The sequence below is a fragment of the Passer montanus genome, unplaced genomic scaffold (assembly GCF_014805655.1).
Source record: "Passer montanus isolate IOZ18808 unplaced genomic scaffold, ASM1480565v1 scaffold5, whole genome shotgun sequence".
Classification (NCBI taxonomy): Eukaryota; Metazoa; Chordata; class Aves; order Passeriformes; family Passeridae; genus Passer; species Passer montanus.
In genome coordinates this window covers 11830552-11857673 of record NW_024369929.1, presented here as the reverse complement: position 1 = coordinate 11857673, position 27122 = coordinate 11830552, and the positions used below count along the sequence as shown (strand labels likewise).

The 27122-nt window shown below is 42.7% G+C and overlaps 1 protein-coding gene across 2 annotated transcripts in view; it reads right to left on the bottom strand.

Moving 5' to 3' along the window:
• Nucleotides 1–966: 966 nt before the first annotated feature.
• SV2B (synaptic vesicle glycoprotein 2B) overlaps nucleotides 967–27122 on the bottom strand; it is a 59656-nt gene continuing 33500 nt past the window's right edge. For both annotated transcript variants that reach the window (XM_039723514.1, XM_039723512.1), the window contains exons 3-13: nucleotides 17575–17755; nucleotides 16832–16983; nucleotides 14861–14994; nucleotides 14038–14127; nucleotides 11803–11913; nucleotides 10630–10718; nucleotides 9747–9911; nucleotides 7086–7219; nucleotides 6162–6362; nucleotides 3760–3919; nucleotides 967–2750 (exon numbers count right to left, since the gene is read on the bottom strand). In XM_039723514.1, coding sequence (XP_039579448.1) covers nucleotides 2567–2750; nucleotides 3760–3919; nucleotides 6162–6362; nucleotides 7086–7219; nucleotides 9747–9911; nucleotides 10630–10718; nucleotides 11803–11913; nucleotides 14038–14127; nucleotides 14861–14994; nucleotides 16832–16983; nucleotides 17575–17755 — 1601 coding nt within the window. In that variant the 3' untranslated portion in view covers nucleotides 967–2566. The remainder of the gene's footprint in view (nucleotides 2751–3759; nucleotides 3920–6161; nucleotides 6363–7085; nucleotides 7220–9746; nucleotides 9912–10629; nucleotides 10719–11802; nucleotides 11914–14037; nucleotides 14128–14860; nucleotides 14995–16831; nucleotides 16984–17574; nucleotides 17756–27122) is intronic.

Below are 27122 nucleotides of genomic sequence, written 5' to 3'. Positions count from 1 at the left end.
GGAAATTAACAGGGAAGTTTTGCAAAATAAATGATGTCATTAATGTCACTGCAAAATGTCAATGGAGAACACAAACAGTCAAGTTTGCTGTGAGCATTGGGTGACATGTAAATAGGAATGTTATGCAAAATAAATATTTAGATAAATAGTTTCTAGCTCCTCAGAGCTGCACAAGCGAATAGTCCAGAAAATGAAACAAAATTTCTCCCCTTCTGTCCAGTTGCAATGTGGTAATTGCCAAGCACAGCCCAACAAAATGGATGAAACCTAAAGGTCATAGTGACCTTTTGTGTTAAAATACATATTTAAACTGTTTCTCATCATGCAAAAGGACCAGATATTCTTAGAGAAAAAACTCACATTCTGGGCTGTGATTCTGAGCAGAAGCTGTGAACTGCTGCCAAAGGACATAATTACATTCACTCCTACCTTAGAGAAGGAACCTTGCTGTTTTGAAGACAAATAGAGTAAATAATAATAAAAAAAGCCTTAAGCTACCCATAAAATGAAGAAATGAGGCATAATAAGCTCGGTTACTACAGCAGCTTGTGATTTCATTAATTTCATAAACCTCAGAATAAAGGTCAAAAATCTCAAACAGCCCATTGTAGCCTAGCTGATCCGTGAGTGTTTATCCCTGATTGACACAATGATAAAAGTGATGCTCATTAGAGGCTTTTGCCTCATTGGCAAGGATTTGCTGCTTGTGGTCTAACCCTGCTGTGTCCTTCAGCTGCCCCTGCAGCAGCACCACGCTGAGTCCCACAGCTGCAGCCTGGGCTGGCCCTGGTGCCAGCCAGCCTAAGTGCAAGGGGCTGTGCCTGTGCAGCCAAAGGCAAGGGTGTGAGATCACTCCTGCAAAATCTCAGCCTAGCCTTTCTTGGTTTTCTTAAAAAACAAACAACAAAAAAATCACCAAAAAAGCGAAAATAAACAAAAACCAACAAAGAAGATCCAACAAGCCTTTCTTGGTTTTCTTAAAAAACAAACAAAAAAAATCACCAAAAAAGCAAAAACAAACAAAAACCAACAAAAGGTAAATGAGAAGATCACCAGCAAAAGTACAAAAGAACTTTTTTATGTCACAGAATATCCTGGTTGACAAATTAGCTGCACTATGTGGTGGTTTCAGATCAATTCTGGTCTGTTGCTGAGCTCGTTGAAAGGGTATAATTAGTGTTATCTCATCCATTGTGAGCACTGGTGTGTTATTGAACAGTGTCTTTTCGTTCTGGTTTCCCAAGAAAACACACCCCAAAATGCACAACTCACTTTGCCTCTAGGTGCAACAGGACTTAACTTGAGTGATAAAAAGGGCACACGAATTTCAGAAATGTTCTCTACAGGATACCAAACTAAACTGTGCCACTTAATGGGGAATTTAATGTTCTGTACAGTGAAAGCTTGCTGTGTGCATTCCCTGTGTAACAAGGTTAAATGGCTTTAAGTAACTGTGCTTACAGTGTTTCAATGAGACCCAAGTATATTAGAAAATCAAGCATCATATTCTTCAAATAATATGGCTAAAATGCTGGTAAATTCACAGTTACCATTCTCTAGGTATTAGGCAAAAATCCCCTATTTACACTGGATAATATGTACACATTTGGTTTGTGGAATGCTCCAATATCATATCGATTTCTCCTCTGTGAAAGCTGTAAGGAAAAAACCCTCTTAATCATTATAGAAATATATATTCCCAGCCACTAATACATTTAAATATTTGGTATCTGGATGTAAAGAACAAAGTGTTACTAAATTGGTCATGACTCCTGATAAACTTGAATTACTGGGATTTGTTTTTAGTGTCACTCTTAAAGTCCTCTTAAGGGTGCAGGAATTAGAAATCCTAAATTTTAATAGTTGATCACTTCAATGGGTGTACGTATGTTTGCAAGTAGGTGTAAATACATATATATATATATATAATTATTTAGATATTTCTCTTCCACAGCAAGAAGGTGTCTAGTGATTCCCTGTGCCCAAGTGAAGACAGTAAAGGGCTTTGAAGCTCTGAGTCTTCTGAGACAGCCGAGCACCCATCTTCACATCCTCAAGAAACCAGGAGTGGTAATCCCAAAATCAAGACAGCTGGGGCCCGTGGCCACATCTGCAACTCTCAGCCCTGTTGCTGGAACTCGCCTAGAGCAGGCTGGTTACCTGCCCTCCCCGGATGCTCCGTGTGTCTGAGCACAGCTGAGGTGGATGGCCAGGCAGGAGGGTCGGGTCTGTCCTCCCGTGTCACACCCACGCGGGCACGGAGCCGCTGCCTGCCTCTGGTGTCCTTGCAGGGGATGGACAGGGACAGGGGGGCTCCCAGCATAGGCAGGGTGGAACCCAAGCTCTGCCAGGGGTGTGTGGGGGCTGCATGCACCAGCTGTGGCTGTAATAAGGTCAGGAACGATGGTTTTGTTTAAATCCCTCCGGGTTCCTCTTTCCCTCTGCCGTCTTGCTTTGAGGTATCGACAGAACAGTACAGAATGAATGTTTTCAGTTTTCCAGACATGGCTCTTTTTTGTTCTTCTTCTACATCTGCCCCCCCACAAGCCCCCACGGCCTCTGTTGCTCACATCAGGACCTGCTCTCGAGTCTCTGGCAGGCGCAGAGCCAGCAGGCCACCTCCAACCAGAGCGGAGGAGGCCAGAAGGATGGGAACCACCTTGGTTATCCCCACGAAGGAGGAGAAGATGGAGTTCCCCAGGATGGCACCAAACTTGCAAAGCCCATTGAGGATGCCAAAGGCTGTTGCCCTGTGGGGAGGAAAAGCAGAAAGTGATGGTTAGGAGGCAGGTTCTGGCACAGCTACAGAAGGTTTGGATGGGTAATTTTGTGAATGTTCTTATGTTGCCTGGGCTATGCTTCTAGCAAGTAAAACTGGGTGGAATAAATAAGTAGATAAATAGATGCAGCTGTTTTGCATGTCTGTGTGAATGGGAAGAATCTCTGTGTGCACTAATTTCTCCTTTTCATCTCACCTTCTCCCTAGAGTGGCCCACTCTGTCAGCCTTTGCCCTCCCCAAAGACAGCAGGACAAAATCTGCTCTAGATCTCCTCAAATCTCTTCCAAGGGCTGCCTGGACTGGGTTGTCATCAGAGAAGAAACCACAGCTCTCCTCTAAATCCCATTTCACCCAGCAGCTAAATGACAACTACCTCTAATGTACAACTACCTCTCCCTCATTTCTGGCTTCCCCCAACAGTCCGAAAAAGGCAAAAAAGGGGCTTATAATGATGAGGGGAAAGGTTTAATCCACAGGACATCGTCCCAGAGTCTTCTTCCTTGTGTCCCAAATCATTCTGTGTACATGGTTTTCTCCAGGTTTTGGATGGGAGGGCTGCCCCACAGATGAGCCATGATGAGAGGATGGGGATGCAGTGTGAAACATGCAACCTCCATGCACATCCGTGGAAATTACAGAGTACTGCTTTCATTTGGTGCTTTAGAACTAGTTGATCTTTAAGGTCCCTTCCAACCCAAACCATTCTTTGACATCATGGTTCTATGATTCTTTGATTTATCATAATTTCCCATAATTTCCATATGTCCACGTGATCCCTGTGTTCAACCTGCCACACATGTAGAATTGTGCTTGCAAATGTCTGTTCTGACCCAGGATCAAACACCCCAAAGGACTGGTGAAAGCAAAATAAATAAAAATACAGAGCTCCCCCACCTACACGTCTCTAGAACACCTTTTTCCCTTGGGGACCAAGAGGACCAGGTAGAGGGTGGAATTAGAGGAGAAGTGTTCTGAGCACCTTTTGTCCGTGGGGTAGAGCTCCACGGTGATGACGTCCAGGGCGTTCCAGGCGGCGATGCTGGCCCCGCAGAAGAGGCACTGCCAGCCGATCATCGCCGACTCGCTGTTCCCGAAGAACAGGAAGAAGCAGCACACGGCTGAGATCAGCATTGAGCCGCCTGCAGGGGGAAAAACCAACAGAAAAATGCTGGCACTGGCTTCCCCTGTCCGCAGCTGAGCAAACACTTTTGTTAAAGATGGCTTTCAAGTGGTGGCGTTTCGTCCCAATCAGTATTAAATCCTTGAGGATCCAAAAATACCTTGATGCCTTTCTGTCGTTCTCTGATGCTGGAAGCCAGCCTGATAATATTCTCAATGCCCACCTGATCTTGCTGATAGTCCTGCTCTACAAAGACTGTGAAGTCAGGCATTTCCAGGCAGGCTTCCAGCATCTCAGACTTCCAGATGGACCCAGGAAGAGCAGAGGCAAGTAAACATGAAAGTCAGTGAGGAGGAAGCATCATTGTGAAGGTTTTTCAACCTGAGTTTCAAGTGATAGGCTTGTGCATTTCATATCGTATCACTTGACACATTTCTAGTCCCAATTAGGATAATTTACAGTCACTTGTATGAAGCACTTGAGGTCTCTTTTAATTATAAGAACATCATTAGATTTCATGGCACATTTGCACAGGAGCCATAATTTTATGAACATCACCGAGGGAGAAAGTGAGAGCATTCATGCTCAGTTAGGCACAGTTCAGATTCAGAAATATTAATAGCTACATCACTGCTTTCTACCCCATTGGGAAATTTCAACAGAAAGTTGAAATTTGGGAAAAATCAAACCATTTTTCACCAGAATGTTCTGTTATCACTGAAATATCTCCATTTATTACCAGGAAAGCAAACAATTTTCTCTATTGTTTGGTAGTTTTGGAGTCAATTTAGTGCCATCCAAAATAATTTGGATGCTGAAGTGTAACTAAAATGCTTCAATTTGGACATTATTTTGCATCTTACCACTGTAGTGGCCTGCCTATGAAAAGCTGCTGTGCAGGACTCCTTGTCCACTTCTCCTCCATGGTACAAGGCCAGACTACATCCCCACAGTGTGATGTAGATATTTCCCCTGCTGCAAAAGCCCAGCTCAGCACTGGTGAGGGCACCAAGAGATCTGCTTTGTACAAAAGAAGGTTTGGCAGGACGTGATAAAAATTAATTGAAGCCCCACCGAGGCACACAACACAAAGGAGAAATTCAGTTTTCCTGTTAAGCTGACCAGAAATAATATGTTCGACAGAGTGATACAGGTGGGATGCCAGAAGGCTCTTTCAGTTGGAAATTCCATAGTGAAACGTTTCAGCATGTCATTACTAATTTTTGTCCTGTTCTCTGCTTTTTGCAGGAGAAATAAGCATTTAGGGCTCCAGCTGTCATCTCAATTCCAGATGAAAATGCTGAAATACTGACATGTTTGCAGGATGGACAATGTGATTTTCATTCAGCTTCCTCTAATTTATTTCTCACAGACCCTCTGGCGTGTTTGGGTCTTTTTCAAATTCACATGAATGCTCATTTTCCCTCAGTGTAAATTCCTGAGACAGTCATCTTGCTCTACTTTAACCTGTCTGAAGGTGAGGTTGAGCTAAACCTTCCCTCTGTTCTCACAGGAGAGAGAAGAGCTCAAGAGAGTGATTCATGCCTTACCCCTGAGCCACATCCCTGATTTTATTACCTTCCTTTGGCTCTCCCCCAGGGCATCATTCCCATATCATGGGATGAGAGCAACGTCTGAACCCTGGAGGCTGCAACACCAGCAATTCCCAAAGTATTCATAAAGCTGATAAGGCGATAACTTGATAACTTATTCCCAGGATGCTAAAGGGTGGCTTCTTTCTTGGCTGTGACATGGTCAGTCAATTTACCATATGCTCTCTGAAGCTGCTTGTGCAATCATTTGAAAATCAGATAAAAAACCAAAAGAGGGAACTCCTAGGCTGTCAAGCTGCCACATCAAATAACTTTTGTGAATATTCATTGCTACAAGCAAAATGTTCATTTATTTATACACAGGCTTTGGACTTCAGCAGCAACTCTACAGGACCAAGAGGTCCTTTTTTAGCTCTGACCCTGATTTGCTGAACACTGCAAAAATATGCTGGATTTGACACAAAAGGCAAAATTAAAAAATAATTTAAAAAAAGATACTACAGACACACAGAAAAGCAGGGTGGGGAGGAGGGGAGTAGGTCAGTTGCTCACTGCCATGGATCACCTGCCTCACCCTCTAGTCTTTATCCTTCTGCTCCTTTTGTTTTGGGGACGACTCATTCCCACCAGAGCCATGCCAGCAAGCAGAGCTCTTAGCAGGGGTGTGCTCCAGCCTGTCCTGCCCCATCACCCATTGCCCCCACTCACCAATCATCTTTATCCTCCCGATTTTGTCCATGAGCAGAGCAGAGATGATGTTGCCTGGCAGCACAGACAGGCTGCCCAGGAAGCTGACCAGGTAGATCAGAAAATCATTGTCCTCCTCAAAGTCGATGTGGCAGCCTTCCTTCTCCTTCATGAAGGTGCTGTTGATGAGCCTGCAGTTGATGAATTTGTGTTCGTAGAGATCTGTGAGGGAAAGAGGCAAAGGCTTGACCCTGCTTGGCTGAACTCTCCTCACACAACAGCAAGTACCAAACCAAAGACCCAAGAGAAGTTTCTCATCCAAAGGAAATGGCCAGGGAGTATTTATTTCAATGGAAATTTATTAGAATGGCAAAGTCTAGCTGAATCTTTGGCTCCTGGTAAATGCAAGGTCATAAACTGATTTTATTTGTGGAGTATACTCAGTATACTGAAGCAGTATCCCCATGCCACAAGGACAGGGCAATGCAGGCTTTGGTTTTCATAGCATAATAATTTGTTCTTTATTAGAGTAGAAGTTAAGAGCTTTCTTTGGTATAAATTAGTGACTATTTTACTGCTGATGATCTTCAGCTGCCGGTGGCTTGAAATTATATTTTTACTGAGTAGAGCTGTAAAGTGCTGAGAATTTTGCCATTACTTTAACCTGTCAGGGCCTGAGGCACAGAATTTTGCATTTCCCATACAGTACCCAGAGACACCAGAAGTCACGGGGTTAAAATCACTGATGGAGCCACCTGAGGTCTCCTTCCAAATGCATGACACCCTTTTCCTCCAGCATCACTCTCATTACCCAGCACGAACTCAAAGACATAGATCCCTACCATCCCTTCTCCCAGAAAGCAGATAAAAGAGTTCTAATAAAGTAGTGTTCTGATAAAAAAAAGTTCCTAGTTACAGAGACGACTGCAGCAGGAGTTCCATTACCAGTGTTATAAAAGACAGTAGAGATGATGGTGCAGTTTTCAAAGAAGGTCTCACTGGATCTCACATCTTCAAAGTAGCAATCCTCAAATAATGAATCCTCAAATCTCACTTCCTTGAATTTCATGCCAATAAATCTGTGGGGCAGAAACAGAACTTCACTCTGTGTTTTAAGATATTTTCTACACTGTATAGTGTGCAGTGGCTGTGTCAAGAGACAGAGCACTAATTCAAATTTCTAGCGTCATTTACAGAAAAGGTGTTGCTTGAATGCATAATTCCCTCCAGATCCTTCTGTGTTTTATTATAAGAGAAGGGTCTGAATAGTATTTTTTTTTTAAAGACATGGATCTTTTACGATTTGTGCAGTTTTTCTTTTCTTCAAAATAATCACATCTGAGAAAATGTGCTTCTAAAGCTGAGGGGACACAAATCCTCTCATGTTCAGTCCTAATCTGTCTGAAGATGACAGAATTCCACTCAATGCAGGGTATTTCCTTCATGAGCTGACCTTGCTGCCTTCCTTAGTCTCCCCCTTCCTCCATCATAAATAAAACCAGACATTATCAGGAGCCTATTGAGCCATTTGGTGAAAGGTTTCTGACAGTTGTTTAAACTCAAAGTGATTTTTTAAGTGAAAATGCAGTAGGGATTCTGGAGAGAGTGGGAAGATTATCTGAGTTCTGCTTGTAATCATCTCTGTTTGAGGTTTATTACTTATCATGTAATGAAAACAGATTTCACTAAAAATAATAAACTGTGTCAGGTGATTGATTTCTCCTCTGATGGGAAGCGTGACATGTCTGACCTGGCTGCCTGAAGGATGACACAATATTGATTTACCTGTGAGATTCTGCAGGAACACTGAGAAGATGTATTAGGTAATGCACAGACACGTTTAGAAGATGTAAGGAGCTATTAGGAACAAGCATTATTGCTCCAGTTAAAGAGGCCATGACTGTCACCAGATGAAAAAAAGCCTTCTAACATATACTCTGCAGCTTAATTGAATTGAGCACTTTTAACACAGCGTAACGTGATGGTTGTTTACACCTTTAAATGAGCACTGCAGGGCTTCTTGACTGAGCCTACTAACAGAAATTATTAATGCACAAAACACCACAAGAAGATTATTCAAGTGTTTTGCTCCATGTAGAGGGTCTCACAGGTTACAGCAAAATTTAAGCTGTTCTGCATTTGCTCAGTGATGCATTTACCTGTGATGTATTTACTCCCAAAAGCTGTTAAAACCTGTTTTCCCCCTGCAGTTTTCTTTCTTAACACCCAACTTCAGAAGACTCAGAGAGCAATGGCTGGTGCTCCATGGAGTTTTAGCTCACAGCCAAGGGCTGCAGAACAAACACAGCTGTAAATCATACTGAGATAATTTCTGGGCATTACTGCAATTTAGCTTGATGAGGTTTTGAGTATTTGAAATGGAGAGGGCCAAGGTAGGAGAGTACTGATTTGCACCACAGTTTTATGTCTTCATCCAGCCAGGTGCTGAATATCCTTAATTCTCAATGGAGTTAGTGAAAATTTAGTGCCTCCTCTAGGCATAAAAAAATATGTCCCCAATGCCTAAATTTGACCAGCATCCACTTCTCACCACTTTATTTTGAACAGGAATTGTGGGGCTAGGTTTGCATCATCAAGCTCAGCTCCTTGTTGCAGGGAAGGTGTATGGAAGGACATGAGGACACATGCTGGGATCCCCCACCAATGTATATCAAATATATAACAAGGAAATGGTTTCTGAGGGGATTGGAACAACCTGGCTGGGCAATGAGATGTGGTTTCAGCTGTGAAGATTAAAACAATGAGTGTTTTGTGTAACACTGAACATGGGGAGGAGCTCCCTCCAGCAAGGCAGCTGGAGCAGCATCCTGTTAGGGCAATGAGATCACAGAAATTACAAAGGGATATTTTTCCTTTTTATTGAGATTTTGAATAGTAGTAATGGAATGACCAGGATTTACACTGCTGTGGAACATAGAGTGATTGGTGTCCAGGCTGGACATAGAAGAAAAAACAAGGCCAGCCCAAATAGAAGGAAAAAGGAAGGAAAACAATGATGTTCTGCTGGAGCAAATGCACTGACTTCAAAACAACAAAAGAGAAGGTGACTCACTCATCTGTGGGGAGATAGTGACTGCAGTGGGAGAAGCACCCCAGCATGGCCATGGCCCAGCTTGCACTAAAGGGCTGCAGGACAGAGACTGGGGTAATTCATATTGAGGACTTCAAGAAGAACTATCTTTTTATTTTGGAAACACAGCAGCAATTTCATTACCAGTGGCTGCCCAAGCCCAGTAGATGTCAGTGTGGGCTAAGGAAAAAGAAGTCATCTCTGCATCCAGGGCTGCCCAGCACGGCCAAGTGGGCATTTGCTGCCCTGATCCCAACACAGGGCTGCTGGAAGCAGGACTGCTCTCAGGCATCCCCTGGGTTCTGAAGAAGTCGGTGACAGAGGCAATGTAGGTGGGAAAAAGGATTAAAATGATATTTTGTCTGTCAAAAACTGCCTCTGGGACTTGAGAGATTTAGATTGAGTGTCCAAAAGAACAACAGAGGAGTTCAAGTTGATGGAAAATGGAAAAGAAAGAAAGAGCTTTCTAGAAATTTATTTGTTTGAATACATCAAAGCAAATTCTGTTCACTTACTTGTCATTCCTGTACTCCCCATTTCTATGGATCTGGTTTTCCAGGGTGAAATTAAAGGTGAAATGGGACACTTCTTCCTCATCAAAGATCTTCACTCGGGATTCATATGCCTCGTCTTGGAAATAGCGGATCATGTCAGGGAACCAGACAATAAGGCCATAGTAACTGCAGCAGGATTGGGAGACACATCAGGACACACGATTCTTCCCAAGATCCACTTCACAGCTTGCAAACTTGTTAAACTCCAAATGTGAAGGCATGCCTGACACAAATTCTTGCTCGGTTCTGGCACAGGACTGAGCAAAGTGTTTCTGCACTCTAAGCACCCCGCTGATCTCTGGAGCATGTTGGTCCAATCCCCTTCACTTGAAGCAGGACAATTCATTTCAGTTCCCCTTGGCTGGGGAATACAGAAATGTGCTAACCTTGCTACTCATTAAATTAGCAGCGAATAAACAAACTGGGCTGATTTCTATAAGTGTGCAATTCAAGTGAAAGTTAGACAAAATTTACCTGTAGTTTAGATTTAGACTCCCCTGAGTGGTTTTGATCTAGACTAAGGAACAGCTGAGAGTCTGGTAGGGTTGTGTCTTTTTTTGTGTGTGTGGACAAGATCAAATGAAAGATCAAAAGGTGAGAAAGTCAATTAATTACTGTGCTACCAACCACTTCTCAAGTCCTGATTTGCTCAAAGCACCTTGTACTTCATATAAAGCAGTCAGATTGATCAATATTTGTAGGAGAGCAAAGCTTAGTTCGCAAAGACTCTTTAAAATAAGACCAGGATTAATTTTGTAATAGTTTATTTACATGTTTAAATAACTATTCAGACTCTGAATAGTGCTTTAGTTTCCTGAAAAATATAAAGAAGTATCTTCCTTACCTTAAGGCCATTGTAAACCAAACCACAGCCAGCATCAGTGTGTTCATCCTGTACTGGGCTGTTAAACAATATAGCACGTTGTCCCAGACCTACAAATCCACAAGAAGGAATTAACTGCCAGGACACCCCAGCAGACACTTGACAGCTTAATTTCTGAGTGCATCATAAACGTAATGTCAGAAAAATTGGTTCATTAGAGAAAGGTCAGATGTGTGGCGTATATTCAGTGTTTTTTCAAAATTATATTTATCGAGTAAATGGCTTACAAAAAATCACTTATTCAGCTCAGTGCCAGAGTACTTGATCTGAGCCCTCTGTAATGAGCTGGAGTGCATGATCAGGGCTGGGTATGAGGCAGTGTCTCTCTCAGGTTATATCAGCAAATGTGAATATGAGATTGTTCTCAGACCCTCTGACAACTTTATCTTTTCAAATATATGTATGGTGTCAGGAGTGCTTTCAAACTGAGATCAAAAGCTCTCTGAAGAGCAAAAGCCCAAACACAGCTGGCACTTCAGGAGGTATGAGATGAAATCAGGTAGGGATGAAGCCAAGCAGGAGGCAAACCAAGATCTGCTCTTGACTCACTGGAGAATATGGTGCCAAGAACATGAGGGGATGTTATCTTGACATGTAAGTATAGTAATAGTATAGCACCTGCATTGCTATTAAGAACTTTCCTTTGTTTTCAGCTCATCCTTCAGGATCAGAAGTTCTAGTAAGGTTTTCCACAGTCCTACATGGGCATTAGGTGAGCAGCATAGCAGGTGTGAAGGGTTAAATTAGCCTAGGAGACATTATAGCATTCTTAGAAACTTGGTCTCAGCAAGAACAAAGAGCAAACACTCTGCCTTCACTGCAGGTGGTAATTTCACTTAGGCTTGGGGAGAGAGAATCAATATTTATCTGCTCAGGAGGAGAGCCAAGCGCCTGGGGCTGTGGCTCTCCTGGAAGCTCTGCACTGCTGGATGACAGTGATGCTCACAGGGGCATTTTGGGGCCTGCTGGCAGCATGGCAGCTTGCAGGGGCACACATCTGCACAGAAAGTGCAGTCAGATTTCAGCTCTTTGTAAAAACCAGATTTTCTGAGGTGAGAGTCAGGGTTTCAAGGTGCAATGATCTGAAGCAAAGAGGCACTGGAGCACTGTGTGAGGTTTTTTTCTTCTCTTTACCTGTTTTAATGTAGTCGTGATTCTGACCAGCCACCGCTGGTACCAGGTCCCTGTTGAGCTCTGGATTTCAATAAATTCATCTACTTGCTTTGGAGTTTTGATATAGGAAACCTGGAGAAAAAAAAAAAAAGAAAAAAAAATTGGACTGCAGTTTCTAGAATTGATCTTGGGTGGATTTAAATTCCACTGTCTTCTGGGCAATGTTTCCACCTAATAACCCCTATTATTTTTTCCTTGAAAGTTAATTAGCAATTGAGCTCATTGATTTAATTACAGCAAGATACTATTAACAGAAATAAGCCTTGCTTCCTTCTTTTCACCTATCCCTTCATCCCGTCTCTCTCTCTACTCTTCCATGAAATATTTAAAACATGTATATCATGTATATTATAATCATATAATATCATGAAGTCCACTTCAATCTTTCATTTGCTGGCTAATGTACCTGCATAGTACCTTATTTCTCTATCTTCAGATTCCCACTACAAATTAGGACTCAGAAAGTACAGTAAAAATTATCTCTAAGATCAGCCACTTGTACCCAAACTGTGCAGATTTCATTCTTCTAAGACAACTAGCAGGAATATTTCTCATTCAATATCTTTTAAATGCCACTGACAGAACTTCTATGATAAATGATTGTGTAGATGGGAATCTTTGCAGCTGAAAATGTATCCTGCCATCAAGTGAGCCCACACAATGCAATCAGTTTTCTTCACCAAAAGAATCTGAATTTTCACTGCTGAATACCTGAACTGGACTGCTCAGGAAAACTTACAAATGTATACCAGTAAATATTTGCTTAGTAAATTTAATTAAAGGACATTTTCAAGGAAAACAGAACTGTTTGTAAACACATGGAGGAGGCGAAAATCTGCTGAATAAATTTCTGAGTGTGAACGAGCGCCTTGGCTCAGCTCTGGAGTCTCCACATTCCTCTTCCTGGCACCAATTAAATGTCAGATCTGGGAACTGTCCCATACAAGCTGACTCACTACAAACTGACAACTTCTGGCCTGTCAGAAAAGCAGAAACGCTGACAATTTGTGCCACACCAGGAGCACTGATCACCCTCCTGTGCCAGAGGGTGTCAGTACATCGCGGCTCCTCGAGGTGCGACCCGAGCTCAGCTCCTGCACTGCAGTCAGACTCTGTGTCATGGAGGAACGAGCACTAATGGAGGCTCTACAGCTGCTCCTTCATTCTCCTGCTCAGCTCAGACTCTCATAGTGCCCTACTTTGTGAGATATATAATATATTTAAATATATTTATATTTGAGCTTCATTTCCCAGCTCAGCGTTACAGCAAAGCCAGTGATGGAATTGAAGAAAACGTCTCTCTCACCTTTGCTATCATTACTCAAATGGTTGGTAGCCTAAAAATAACACATGCTCATTAAGATCCTACATGAACCTGCATGCAATTGTCATGCTTAGATATGAAATTGTATTTTCCTTGAAGATCACTCCCAAGGGGCACAATCTCCTGACAACCCTTCTGAACATATAGTGTTGCTCTTCTTCTTGATCAAAAATACACGTTTCACACACAAGTGTATCTCCTTTTTTTCCATCCTTTAAAGCATGTATGCTCTCATTTTTAAAAGAATAAATCAAGAGTACTTCCCTGGCTGGCTCACCAGGATTTTAACACTGAATTATAGTAATTTGCAGCTAACCCCAGCATAAACCCTTCCTCTGATTTTACTGTTAACAACTCTGCTGGTGTGACCTTTTTCACAACAGGCAGCAGACCAATGAGTAATAGCCACTCATCCCACTTTCCCTTGGAGAGATTAAAGACTGGATATGAGGCAGGTGGAGTTTGGAAAGCTCATTAGAAAGTACATGAAGTTTAATCAGACTTTGATTAGAAGCCAGAATGGAGAAAGGAGTGACTCAGGTCTCCCACATGGCTAATATGTCTCTTATTTTGTTATAGTCTTTTGGAACAAGCCAATTAAACATGTGCATAATTGAGAAATCACTGGTCTAAAGGATGTAGAGTAACACCAGGAATGAAGAGTACTTGCTGCAATTGACAGAATTGACTAATTCTTGGAAAAACAGACTGGCATCTAAGTTTAAACCCACAAAATGTTTCTCACAGTCCTTTGTCTGTTTGCTGGGGGAGAGATTACATTGAAAGAGTCCCGAGGAGAAATAAAGTCATGCTGTGGTGCACTAAGGAGGGTATGTCCAGCTTTTCTTACCCGATGGCTTTGCTCAACTCACCGTAAACACCCGCTCCGGCTCGCCCTTGGCCCGCATGTTGGTGTCATGGACTTGCTTGAGAATCATCCAAGCTTCATCATGTTTGCCAATCTGAAAACACCAAAGTGAAGGAAATAAAGTGTTCAAGCTCCCAGCTCTGTAATTTATCAAAGCACAGTGAGAAAGCAATTCTAGAGAAGCATACAGACAGCCGGGGCTGCATGAAACTCAAAGAGCTGAAGGCATGGTTGGTATTCACAGAGTGCAGCATCTCTGTGCTGGAGAAAGAAATTGTCCTAAAACTGCCTGAGGCAGAAAAGGGGCCAGGGATAGAGCTTTAAAAACAGATGAAAGAAGAGAAGATGGATGAGGAGAACTGGACTCTCATCCCAACTCTGCTAAAGACTTGCAGGCTTGAACTATGTATTGCTACATTTCCCACCTGTGAAGTAGAGATACAGAAACTTGCTTAAGATTTCTGAGGTTTAAGTGTTTTACTCAGTGAAATGTATACTTTACCCTTTGCTCTACCACCAGGATTCAGCAGTTCCACGCCCAAACTCTGTGAGATGTTTTCAAAGTGCCTTTGTTGGACAGATAAAATTCCCACCTCTCCCTACCTTCCTTCTGTACCCCATCTGGCAGTGACACACTAATGATCCGTGACTGACCCCACAGTCTGCAATCTTTGGGGTTCAAGCAGTCTGTGGAGCTGGTGTAGACACACAGGAGTGGCTTTGCCTCTGAGCTTGTGCTCTGTGTGTTTGATGGGACAAAGAAAGACAGACAGTGACACATTAGGGACCTGCCATCCTCTGCAGATATCAGAGATGAATCATCTTACCTCCAGCAGAAACCGTGGGCTTTCAGGCATGAATTTCAGTGCCACCAGGGAGGCGATACAGGGCAGAGCACACACGAGCACAAAGACTCTCCAGCTGTGGAAGTGGTACTTGGTTCCCATGCTGAACCCCCAGCCTGGAAACAGCAAGAGCCAACAAGTGAAAATACTGACCAGGAGTTCTGAGTTTTTCTCTGCTCATGCAGCTCAGAACTTTGCAGCTCTGTATGACAAGAGGACAGGTTGAAAGTTTGTTATTCTTAGTACTGGTGGCTCTTGGAGGCTGGATAGCATGCTCAGTAGATAGCAGCAAGTTCATGTTCATTGTAGAAACTGGAGCATGCTCAGGCTCTGCCTTTTAAAAACCTTCTTTTATCTTTGAGTTTAGAAATCACCTAGTGATAGGACAGCTCAGAGCAGCTGTAGGCAAGTAAGGCTGGGAAATGGTACAGGAATAAGGGCCATAATTGATTGCTTCTCAGTGGTGTTAGTGAAAATTTACAAAGGTTAAATCTCTGATCTGAGAAGCACAGTAGAGACAGCTTCTTTCCATCTCCTACATCACATATGTATTTCACATTTCATGGAAGTGAGCAAGAAAAGCAAGTTTAGTTTTTTCCAGACCTACAAAACCTGAGCTGGGGTTCAAAATTAAAACATCAAAATCTTAATCCTGCATTTGAGATACCTTTCTCCTGCTTTTTTCCTGGTGTTTGACCAAGTTAGGTATTCCCCTGCTAAGCTGGAAAGTACAGCCTCATTCTCTTACATTGCTCCATGCTCTCTCCCTAGGCTCAAATCTCATAAGGAGTGTTTAAATAATCTTTTTTCTATTAAAAAATGTATTCACATAATAAGGGAATCATCAAGCAATGCGTTTTGCAGAGGTCTCATTTGAGCCAGTTATGGTGTTCTAATGATTTCACAAAGTTCCAAAAGAGTAGGTGGAACACTGGAAATCAAAAAAGAAGCTACAAAAACACAATATCAAAAAGTCATCTGAAAAATAATTGTAATGTAAATAACTAAAAGCTTTTAAAAGCAAATGTTGTTGCAGTTAAAAGAATTATTTCTACCTGAAACCACTGCAGTAAGTTTTCCTATTTCTTCCAACAGTCTCTGTCATGTCAATCAAAAGCATGAATATTTCTTTATACTGAGAGTGCTTTAAATGTGCTAAAAATGAAATGATGGATAGGTAAATGTTAGTGGTTTCCTTTGTGGGTTTTGTGAACTGTCCTACTTTCCTCAAACAGGATTTTGCAAACAGCTGGTGTCACTGAATACTGGGGGAATTAATCTTTTCCAGTAGATATTTGCTTCTGGTGTTTTCCTAGGTTATATACACAAGTTACAAGGAATTCCATGTGAAATGCAGACTTTTGCTTTCCAGAGCACAAGTAAATTTCACTTTACAGCCATCTACTTTTTCATTCCCACTTCCAACTGAGGGTAGGGAACCCATTCCACTCCTGCATCCATTTAGGTGAAGTTGGAAGTGACTTCAGCCCATCACATGCTGGGCAGGTGTGCCACCAGGTACACAGCCCTGGCAGTGTGGACACTTTGCTGAGGGAAAGCACATGTGCTGTCCTCACTGCTGTCATTCTCAGCATCCGGTAATTCCCTGATTAAAGGATAACTGGATCAATTTTTGCCATATAATCTCAGTCAATTGTTTCCCCGAATGAGCTGACATTTAGATTAAGGGCTCAGGCTCCAGCAGTGTAATTTAAGGGATGCATTTGAGGCTTTAGATGGAAAGCAACCCCATTCAGTCCTGTCTACAGCCTTAGTATCCATCAGTCAATCGTGCAGTCAATTTATGAGACCTTTTGTGAGCACTTCAGGTATCTATTATTTCAGTGATATTTATGCTGGGATGTGTAAGAACTGTCATTACCTGTGCAAGTGTTTGGGGTGGTGTAGTGGTGTAGGAATGTGGTGGTGTAGAAAATCAAAATCACAAATTACCATAATGTGGGATGATGCTCCAAGCCATTGCTGAGGCATAAATGCCACCAATCATCCAGAACATGCAGAGCCAGCTCAGGTGTTCCCCTCTCTTCTCACGAGACAGGAATTCAGAGAAATAGGCAAACACGATGGGGAGGGTGCCCCCAATACTGAGGAGAAAAAACAGCACATGAGAAAAACGAGAGTCTGCTTCAATGTCTTTGTGGTTAGGATTGCATGTTTAATGAGAGAAGGTCACACTCATAGATGGGCTGCTCAGAAGTGAGACTTGGAGGAAAAATGAAAGTCTCTCTTTGGCTGGACTGGTCTTAGACATCAAAGATGAACAAGGTCCTTCTCGTGCTCTAAAAGCTGAGTTTCCTGTAGTTTGTACAAACCCAGAGTAATACCCTGCTCTTCTCTTAATCATCTCCTCTTGTTATTTCATGATCACACATTTTAGGGAGGCAAAATATAGGCAGCCAGTGGGAACTGCTGAGGATCTCATTGGAAACCTTGGAGGTGGGTATTTTTCAGTCTCACCTACATTTCTGCACAATTTGGGCAGTATTAGAACACCAAACTTTCCCACCATTAGAGCTCTAAGGGTCAAGAGTGAGGTAACACAGCCATACATCCTAAATGGCAATGCCATCCCATCTGGGCACCAGGGATGCATCTCCTGAGCACCTTTCCTTGTCCCACCCCACACTGCCCAGCTGTGCTGGGGCTCCCCCAGGCCAGATTCACCAGGTACCCACCCGAGGCCTGAGATAAGGCGGCAGAAGAGGAAGAATCCATAACCCTGGACGAAGGAGGAGAGGAACGCAAAGGCAGCATTGATTGCGAGTGATATGATGAGGCATTGCTTTCTTCCCAGTTTGTCAGCAAGGCCGCCCAGCAAGACAGCCCCCACCATCATTCCTAAGTAGACTATCAAGCCTGGAAGGGAGAGAGACAGTCAGCTTGTTAACAGGGTGGAAATAGCACACAGTGTAGAAGCAGATTTGAAAGTGCCCATGTGGCAGCTGATGTTGTTCTGGCATATTGTGCAATGAAGTAGAGATACTGCTAACCACTCCAAATCTCAGACACCAGAAACTTTTCCCATTGGCAGGGCAATAATTTTCCATCTCGTGCCTGAGAGCTTGTATCACTTCAGGCAATATGGACATACCCTCATTTGACCAGACCCACATCTTTCCTTCCCAGCCTCACTGCTCACATGTCCCCTGCACGTAAGCAATGGTCAGGCATAAGCAGCTTAGGATGCACGTGTCCCAGCTATGTGCCACCGACAATACAACAGAAGTCTGATGTCTTAACTCCTCTGACCCCCCTGAGTGCAGTGGGGTGGAGGATGTGTAGGGAGAGGCTCTGTCAGGCTGCTGTTTATGTTCAGAAAGCTGTGAGAGCAGAGACTGATGAAGCGCGGCTAAATCTCTTTGCAGTGTTTCATCTCTTTCACTCTCTGCTTTTCCCAGCTGTATCTGAAAGGATCAGTCTGTTACCCAGACTCACCTCGAGTAGCTCAGCTACTTCCTTTGCTACTGAGCCAAGATCTGGTGTCTAACTAAAGGACAGCTTACTCAAGAGTGCAGTCTTGATCTGAAAATTTCAGGAGAAGGGAGAATCTAAGGCTTGTGTAGAGTTATCTCTCTAACATTGTTGAGAAAGATGGATTCTTCTTTTTAACCCGACTTCACTAGATTTTCTACTTTGGGGTCCTCAAAAACAGTCTCAATAACTCATTTAGTGCCAGGCTGAATAGGAGAGAATGGGTTTCCACCTGGGCAGTCTCCCTGCACCCTGCTCAGTTTGTGCTTGCCACTCTCCTGGAGAACATGGCAGTTGTCCTTTGCTCTTCTACTGCCACTGCTGCAGGAGGGCCACAGATTTTATTGCCTTTTTTTAATGCAGGTACCAGTGTAAATAACACTAGTTCATAATGCTCAAAGGTTTAGGAATATATTTTTTCATTTATTTTATCTACTTTCCAGATATAGTTCAGATGAAATTGGTTGCAACCACAGCTTTTCCTGGGGAGCACAGAGGTACAAGAGGCTGCTCCCAGGAATACTCCAGCATCATATCAAACCCCATTGACAGGATTGTAGCCTGTGTCTATAGGCTCCACAGTCCTGCTGTGGAGATCCTGATGGGACCTGACCACCACTGGATGTGATCCAGATGAGCGGAGCTATATCAGGATGGAGAACATCTGCTTGCTGGAAAGCAGAACTTTCTGCAGGCAGTGCAGGGAGGTCTTGAAGGAAAGGGATGATGCTTGAGATGTTTGGAGACTGTGGACATGTCAAGTTCAAGACCCAGCTGAGCAGGGGTTGAAGGAAAGCAGCAGTGCTCCCTGCATCCCTGGCCCCAGGTGAAGGCATCAGATGCTGAGCAAGTAAATACACTGCCTTAACAGGAAACATTCCTATTCACTGATTGAAGAAATACAGCTAAAAGAAACATTTTTCAGGCATGGCTGACTCTTTGGAGGTTCATTCCTCACCTTGAACCAAGCTTGGCTTCTCTTGAGAGCCAATGCCTTCCCCAGGTTCTGTTCTGTCAAATACACTTTGAAAACAAGGTGGCAATGAATGTTTATATAATTTATTAATGTTTAAGCAAAACAATCAGTCTGGTGGCTGAAGGCAGCTCTGTGCCATCCAACTGAAGGCTAATGCAGAGTTATCTGGCAGCTGATCCTGTCTTCCTTTTGATTGCAAATGCCTGCACTTGATTTAAAATGCATTACTAAATTAAAAGCTATGCAGCAGAGACCCATTGCAGCATTTGAAGGACACTTGCATCACATTGATCAGATATGGAAAAGTTTGGATTTCTTAAATCTCTCTATTCCACAGTGGGGTCACCTATCTGTGAGTGATTCTTTTCAATCCACATAATGTCTGAAGGGCAGGATTTGTGTGCAAAAAAAATCTGTTCTTGTCTATTAAAAGCCTTTGTATCAGAACTGTGGAGCTGGATTTGGCCAATTATACCTCCACCATGAGCATGTGGCTCTGTGAAACCAATCCTTACACTCCCTGCCCTACCCTCCTGATCCAACCTGTCCTGCTGAGGAGACCTGAAGGTGTGTAAGACTTCATGTACTGATCTCAGGAGAACATACAAACACATCTCAGAGTATGAGATCTCTGTTTCTATTAACTTTGACTTCCAGCTTGTTCACTGAAGTGCAAATTACAAGGGTGAGCCAGCAAAAACAGTTTCAGTCCAAAAACTTCCTGAAGGAAGGATCTTAATGCAGTGCTGGATGGCTTAATGCTTTTACCCTGGCTCCTGAGCCACATTTAATGGAGCAGCTCTGATGGCAACCAGCAGAAGGAAGTGATGATAAGCCCTGTATCTACTCACTGGTACATCACAGTCATCCACCTGACAGTGAGCCCTGCCAGCACTGCCAGACCCTGGTGAGGAAGAAAAAATTATCTGCCAAACTTTTTTTTCTTTTTTTCTTTTTTCCCTATTTTTTTTTTTTTTCCCACTGAGAAAATCCCTGGATGGCAGATGTTCATCCAAATCCTCTTAGTAATGGAAAATGTCCCAGGTCAGGAGGAGGTGGAGGAGATTGTTACTGCCTTCTAGCTGGTGTTTTACTGCAGTCACTGGTGAGGGGCAGCCTGTTGTCTGGCCAGAGGGGTGAGCTTGGTATGGGATGTGGAAGTGCTTGAAACTTGACATCAAGTGGAGCTGCTTTTGTAAGCAAACCCCTGCAGATTCTGACTAAGGAGCCCAAACTTGGGATGGGAGGGAAGATTGGATGTTTGCAACACAGCATCCATCACACAGTGAGCAGACAAACCACAGGAGAGCTGTTAATGTCACAAACTCATCCACAGGGTGTTGCTTTAATTAGTTATCGCATATGATAAATCAATTGATGCATGGTCCCCCAGCAATTTAAAATAAAAATCTGTAAAAAAGGAAAGGGACAACCAGAGACTGTCTACTTAGCCAGGTTTTAAGGGAAGGATGCTGGTTATGGAAATAAGTGCTTCGGGGATGAAACAAAATCAACAGAACACTTCTTTATCATGGGGAGGTCTTTTTTTGGTGAAGACTGCATGTTCTGGCCAATGTAATTAAAATTTTGAGGTAGCTGCTATAGAACACTCTGTCAGCTGATGGATCTCAGGACCCAGGGTGCAGAACAACGTCTGCTTTGCAGATTGCTGTGCCCTGGATTGACAACAAGGTGGCAGGGACCCAGGGAGGAGCAGAATAGTCACTCAAACAGACTCTTTGTAGGGAGACAATCTTCCAGAGAACACAGTGATGGTTGCCACCTCTGAAAAAGATCCAGCTCATGTCAAGGAAACTAAAATTTTAAGGAGAGTTGGACCAAGAAAAGTGATCACAAAATGGCATTACTTTTGCTGGGCTAGTTCTGTCCATCAAATATTCTACAGTACAACATTACAGGGGTCTGCACCAGAGTCCTGACTTCTAACTTGGCTTCAAACCACACAGACTTAGACTGTGCTAGGAGGGATCAGCTTCCCAATTGACACATAAGGTGCTCAGATGAAATGTTAAGGGCAACTCTGAATAAGCCATTATTTGCAGGCTATTCCACAAGTCCTGGTGTATAATGAATGCCTGTGGGAAAGTCTGCAACAGCCTCCCATAAAATTGGTGGAAAACCAAAGAGCTGAAATTCTATGAATAAATTTTGGGTTATGACTCATCCATTGCTGAAGTTATAAGGAAAATATGTGACCACTGACTGGGCTTATTCCCACTAGAAAAGGGGTTACATATTTAGCATTTTCACACTAAGAAATTTATTAGCCTTTACTGAAATTGTGTGCTCTGTATTAGACAGGAATTTGAAGTTAATAGCTGAAGTTCTAGGAATAAGGAAAGGAATATACTGCAGATACAGTATATTCCTTATTATATTCCTTATATGGCTCTGGGTGTGCTAAACTGCATTTTTATTGCTTCAATATAGTGAAAAGTCCTATTCTAAGGATTTCAGAAAAAAAAAAAACAAAACAAAAACCAAACAAAAAATTCAAGATTTACCTAAATCTGCATCACAAGCATGAATTTTTCTTATTGTTAGTTAATGGGATTAAAGTCCTTAAAAAAGAGGCACATCTAGAAATAATCCTTTTAAAGACAGGACAAAGACTTGTGGAATAAATAGAAAATTTGAGCTATTTGAGCCAAATAGCTCGCTGAGAAGAATTAGTCCCAGAGTCCTTGGGGCTGTCAGGGAGGTAAGGAAGCTGCCTGGGTCCAGGGATGTCTCTGGCTTGTGTGGAGCCAGTAACCACAGGAATGGAAAGCTCCTACCTTACTTCCAATCCCAGGCCAACACCAGTACAGCCCTACAGTAAAAATAAAAGAGGCTCTTGAAGAGGGAAAGCATTTGGACAACAGAAAATTATTAGGACTTTTTATATCTTGTAGTCCAAATTGTAATTATAACAAAATTAAAATACTGTTACTGGTGTAGAATCTGTTAGGGATACACCTTATGGACACAAAGAAAACTTTGTGAGTCAGGTCTGGACAATCTGGGAGATGGATGTGGCAAGGCAGAAGATCCAATTGTAAGTAATTAAAAGAGAGAAATAAAGCCATGATAGTGCTGACTCTCTTGTACCATAGTGATGGGAAGGCCTTGACAGAGGATGAGCTGAAGGCTGGTGCTCTTTTTTTCTATTCTTCCTGCAATTTTCAATGTGCTCTTCCTTGTAGGTTTATTAATGTTTTCCCCATGAATCAACTTGACCTTTGAATGGAAGTCAAAGGAAAAGCTGATCCTGTTGCACTCTCCTTGTTGGTTAACACAAGCACTGAGACTCCTTCTGCAGCCAGAGAAGGGAATCTGCCATGGGAAAGGCAGCACTCCATTTTGGGAAATCTGTGTGTGGAAATTGGGCATATCTGGCTGCTGGGATGAAGGGGCTGTGCAGCTGGAGCCGGGGTGGGTGGGTGAGCCCGTGGGGCTGTGGCAGAGCCGCGCTCAGCGCTGCCAGCGGGGCGTGGGTGGTGTTTACACCCAGCTGGCTTCACATCCCCCCATGGGACGTGTCCAGCACCACAGGATTCGTGGGACCATCTGGTTCTCTCCACCCAACCCTTCTGCTAAAGCAAAGATTTCAACAGAGGAGCCAAACAAATCCTTTTCTGTCCAAAAAACTCGTTCTTACGCTGGAACACATCAGATGAAATTCCCACAGTGTTTACAGATGGGGACACAGCCATCCATCCCCAAATCATACCTACACAAAAAGGGGGGTGTTCTCAAATCACAAAAACACCTTTATTTTTTCCCTACTGCTCATAGTGATGATACTCCTGTGATGATACAGGGCTGAGGATTTCTAACTGAGAGCAAATTTGCAGCCAGGAATCCGTGCCTGACATGGGCAGGTCTCATCAGGGTGTGGCGGCTGCTGAGCTGGGGCTCCATGGCCATGAGGGGCAAAAGAGGCAGCAAATACCCATGGCAGAGCAAGGGAGCCATGGCTGGGCTTGTCTGTGCTCAGACAGAGAAAAAAAACTGCAGTGGAGAAAAGCCATTGAGCTGTGCGGAGGGGATTAGGATTTACTCTCATATCAGGTGAATTCAGGTCAATGAGAAGCTGCGACCAGATTTTATCTCGGCTGATAATAAAACATCCTCTTCACACAACTAAAAGCAGGCATGCTGTACACATTCTATTTAACCTGACTCACACAGCCAAGCTTGAGTTGCTACATAAAAGCATAATTACTTATAGGATCTATTTTACTGGCTTTTTTTAATCCGGCATTGTGAGGTTAAGAGTCTGTAATATTATATTCGCCTTTAAAAAATTATTAATAAATCATAAAAAGGAGAAGGGAGCCTGAAAAAGCAATTTTATTCTCAGCCTTGGTGTAGCTGTTTTACAGTTATGGGCAAAGCCCTTAAAAATTTCCTTGTCTCAGTTTAGTGAACTGTGAAATGATGATAACACAGCTGCAGCTCTGGGATCTGGGAGGGATGATGCTTTAGCTATGCCTTGAGTTTTTTATATGCAGCATGTGAAGAAGTTTAAAACATTACTATGTCATTATCTTTTATACTTGTGTACTTACTGCTCTGTGATTGCAAACATAATATTTAGTCCCCTAAGAAGTGATTTATAGCATGTAAAGATATATATTTATAGGATATTTCTCCAAATAATGATATTGTGTGCCTTTCAGCAAATATAAAAATACACATTTTATTATTCTTTTGATTATCCTTAGCATATTAAAAATAATGTTTCCAATAGGCTGAATCATACTGAGAAGGAATACTCTCAGTAAATTTAAGAATTGAATTATTATTTTGACTACTGCTGATGAAAGCTCAGCAAAGCTGATCTCTCAAATAAATATGTAAAAATAAAGTTGTTACATGTTACCAAACTTATTCTTAGCAACTTATAAATTGATTAAATCAAACTGCTAAAATACGTATATTGTTGTTTCTTTTATTTTTGTTGGGTTTTATTTTTGTAATACCCCTGAAATCATCCTTAAAATAGCACTTCTCATAACTGAAAAATTCCAAATACGTATTTTGTCCCACTCGGGATATTTAGGGCTAAAATAGCTGTTAATTTGCATCTGATGGTGAGATGTTTATTTTCAGAATGAAATGTAAACATTTTCTAAGACGTGTCATATCCATTTCACACATTTCATGAAACACCGTGGGCATCTGTTTATTTGCAATTTTTGCATAATTTGGCCATAGTTTGCTTGATATTTTCCCATGACTGCTTTCCAAGGGAGAAAAAAATATGCAATGTGCAGAGTGTTTAACTCAAAATGTCCTTTTAACAGAAGCTGAACTTCACTAAATTGGTCTTTAGGAGGCATCTGCTTTATCGCTCTTATTTGTCCCTTCCTATTTCTGCTGGAGTTTGATTTTTAACCTGACTTATTTCCTTATTTTTCCCTCCTGGCCTCTCTTGTTATGGCTGAGCCCTTGTATGTTTAAATGTTAGCAGCTGTCTGGAAGTGACCTTAACTGCTCCTGGGAAAACCTGGTTATGTTTCCTTCACAAAAACTGGGGAGATAAATGGTTCCTTGGGAATAAACACGAGCTTATCTGTGGATGTTTATTGGTACACAGGGATAAGGCAAGGGGCAGTAGCTTATGTGTGGATAATATCCCTGCTTCCCTAAAACCGTGGGATAACTGGAGGGAAAGCAGTGCCTGCCCCTCCAGTTCACCCTGTGCAGACACTCTTGTGCAAGGCTGTCACTGCACATTAAAATTGAGTTGAAGACTCTTTGATTGCCACCAAATTAATCTCCAAGTGTAATTGAACCTTGATCAATGTGCACTGCCATAGACCACCAAGGGAATGGATTAACAGAGGGACATGAGCCTGTCTTGGACACTCTGAGCTTTGTGGGAGATACATTTTTTTCTAGCTGCAGGTGGATGGGAGCTGCAGCTATCCTAAGAAAGATTTTGATGATTTTGTTCTTGTTGCCATCAATAGCACTTCCTCAGCCTTCCCCTTGAGAAGCTGGTATCTGCTGCCCCAGCTGCTGAGAAAAGACATGAAACCTCCTTGCAGGGGTAGTATTTGGGACATGAGGCTGTGCTGGAGGCAGAGCTGCACCCACACCTCATGTCCCTGCACTGCCCTGCTCTCTGTCAAACCTCCAACACCCTCTTCCCTGCTGCTGCCACCCTTCATTTGGCAGAAAGGTCTCCTTCCCCTCTCCAGACCCAGAAATCTGCACTGTTCCCTTCCTGTGCCCTCCAGCAGCCCCCTACCAACCCAAGGCTCATCACACACCCTTTTCTTGATGCCTTGGGCACTCATTACTCACATCACAGCACGGCTGGGCAATGTGAGGCTTTCCAAGCCTTGCTTAATTTATTTCCACAAAGTCACAAACCTCAGACCCAGCAGCAGAGAAATGTCCAGCAGGCAAGAAAGGGTGTTTAACAAGTCAGATGGACTGAATCAGAGACCTGCCCCATGTACACCACCAGTCAATAACAACTGCATGCTGCCATAGCCACCCACCCTCCTCCCTGACCCAAACTAAGATGAACCAGCTTTTATTGTTTTAAGAAAAATTCTTTTTTTTCCTCCATAATTAAGTCATGAAATAGTTTGGATACAAGCAGATTGACAGCAGATCCCCCAAACAAATAAGCTAAGGACAGGAGAAATTGTTCTGCAAAATCAGGTTCTCACAAGCTGTGTTTGAAAGTGGGCAGGAAAGGCAGCAAGGAGAGTTCTCTTCCCCTCATTAGCAGTCCCAGATTAGCTCTGAAAGTGCGCAGGAGGCTGGAGCTGGGATTGGATACAGACCCAAATGTCTCCTTGCTTATTCAGAGCTTATCAGAACACCCTGAACTTTCAGCCTTGCAAATACTGAGCTGGAAAAAGCAGAACGCTCTCTCTGGGGAGATTTCGTGTTCATTTTTACCTGTGGTTGGGCCAGAAATACTTCAAAGATAGATTTTCTTGTGACATTTGAAGTTTTCTCATTCAGAAGCCTGCCAGAGCTTGAGCTATACAGAGGTAGATATTTATGGGGTCAGAGTTTCAGAAAATCTCAGCTTTCAGAGAGTCACCAAAATAAATGACCTGCTTTTCAAAAAAGGTCTCATCACTAAAAAGACACCAAGCTTTGCGTCCCACAGGGAGCTGGTGAACTCCAAAGTCCCTTTGAAATCAGGATCTAATTGTGAGAGGTTTGCTTTTAGATATCTGACCAGAGATATTTCGAGCTAGAAATTTTAATGGGTTTGTGAAGCAAAAAAAGTTGCTAAATTCTTTAAGGCACAAAACTCAGTACAGACCTGGCTAACTATAGAAAGAAGTATCCCAATCCTTAAGTTCAAAGAAAAAAGGGAGAAACAGAAAAGTGAATATGACCTCAGTACACCAAGAGGAGAGATTTATATAGGGATAATTATCTATTGCCTTTGTCACATGAAAATAATGTCAACAGAATTAAGTCAGTGGCTGGGGTCTAGTCCCAAATCTGCATTTTCCTTGCATCAGGCGGGACTTCTGGGCCAGCTTGTATGACCTAGAGTCCCTGATGATTCCCTGCAATCCCAGTACATGTCCTTCAAGACACACTCTCTCCCTCCTCAACCAGTTATTCCAAAAGCTATTTTATTTCCCTTCCAGATGTTCTGTCCTATTGCGTGGCTGGCTCTCAATACCGACCCTGCTGGATCCTGTCCTGATTCTTGGAGATCTGGGAGGCTTTGCTGTTTTGGCTGATGGAATTTGGCTTGCCTATTGTTCAAGGGAAAAAATTGTT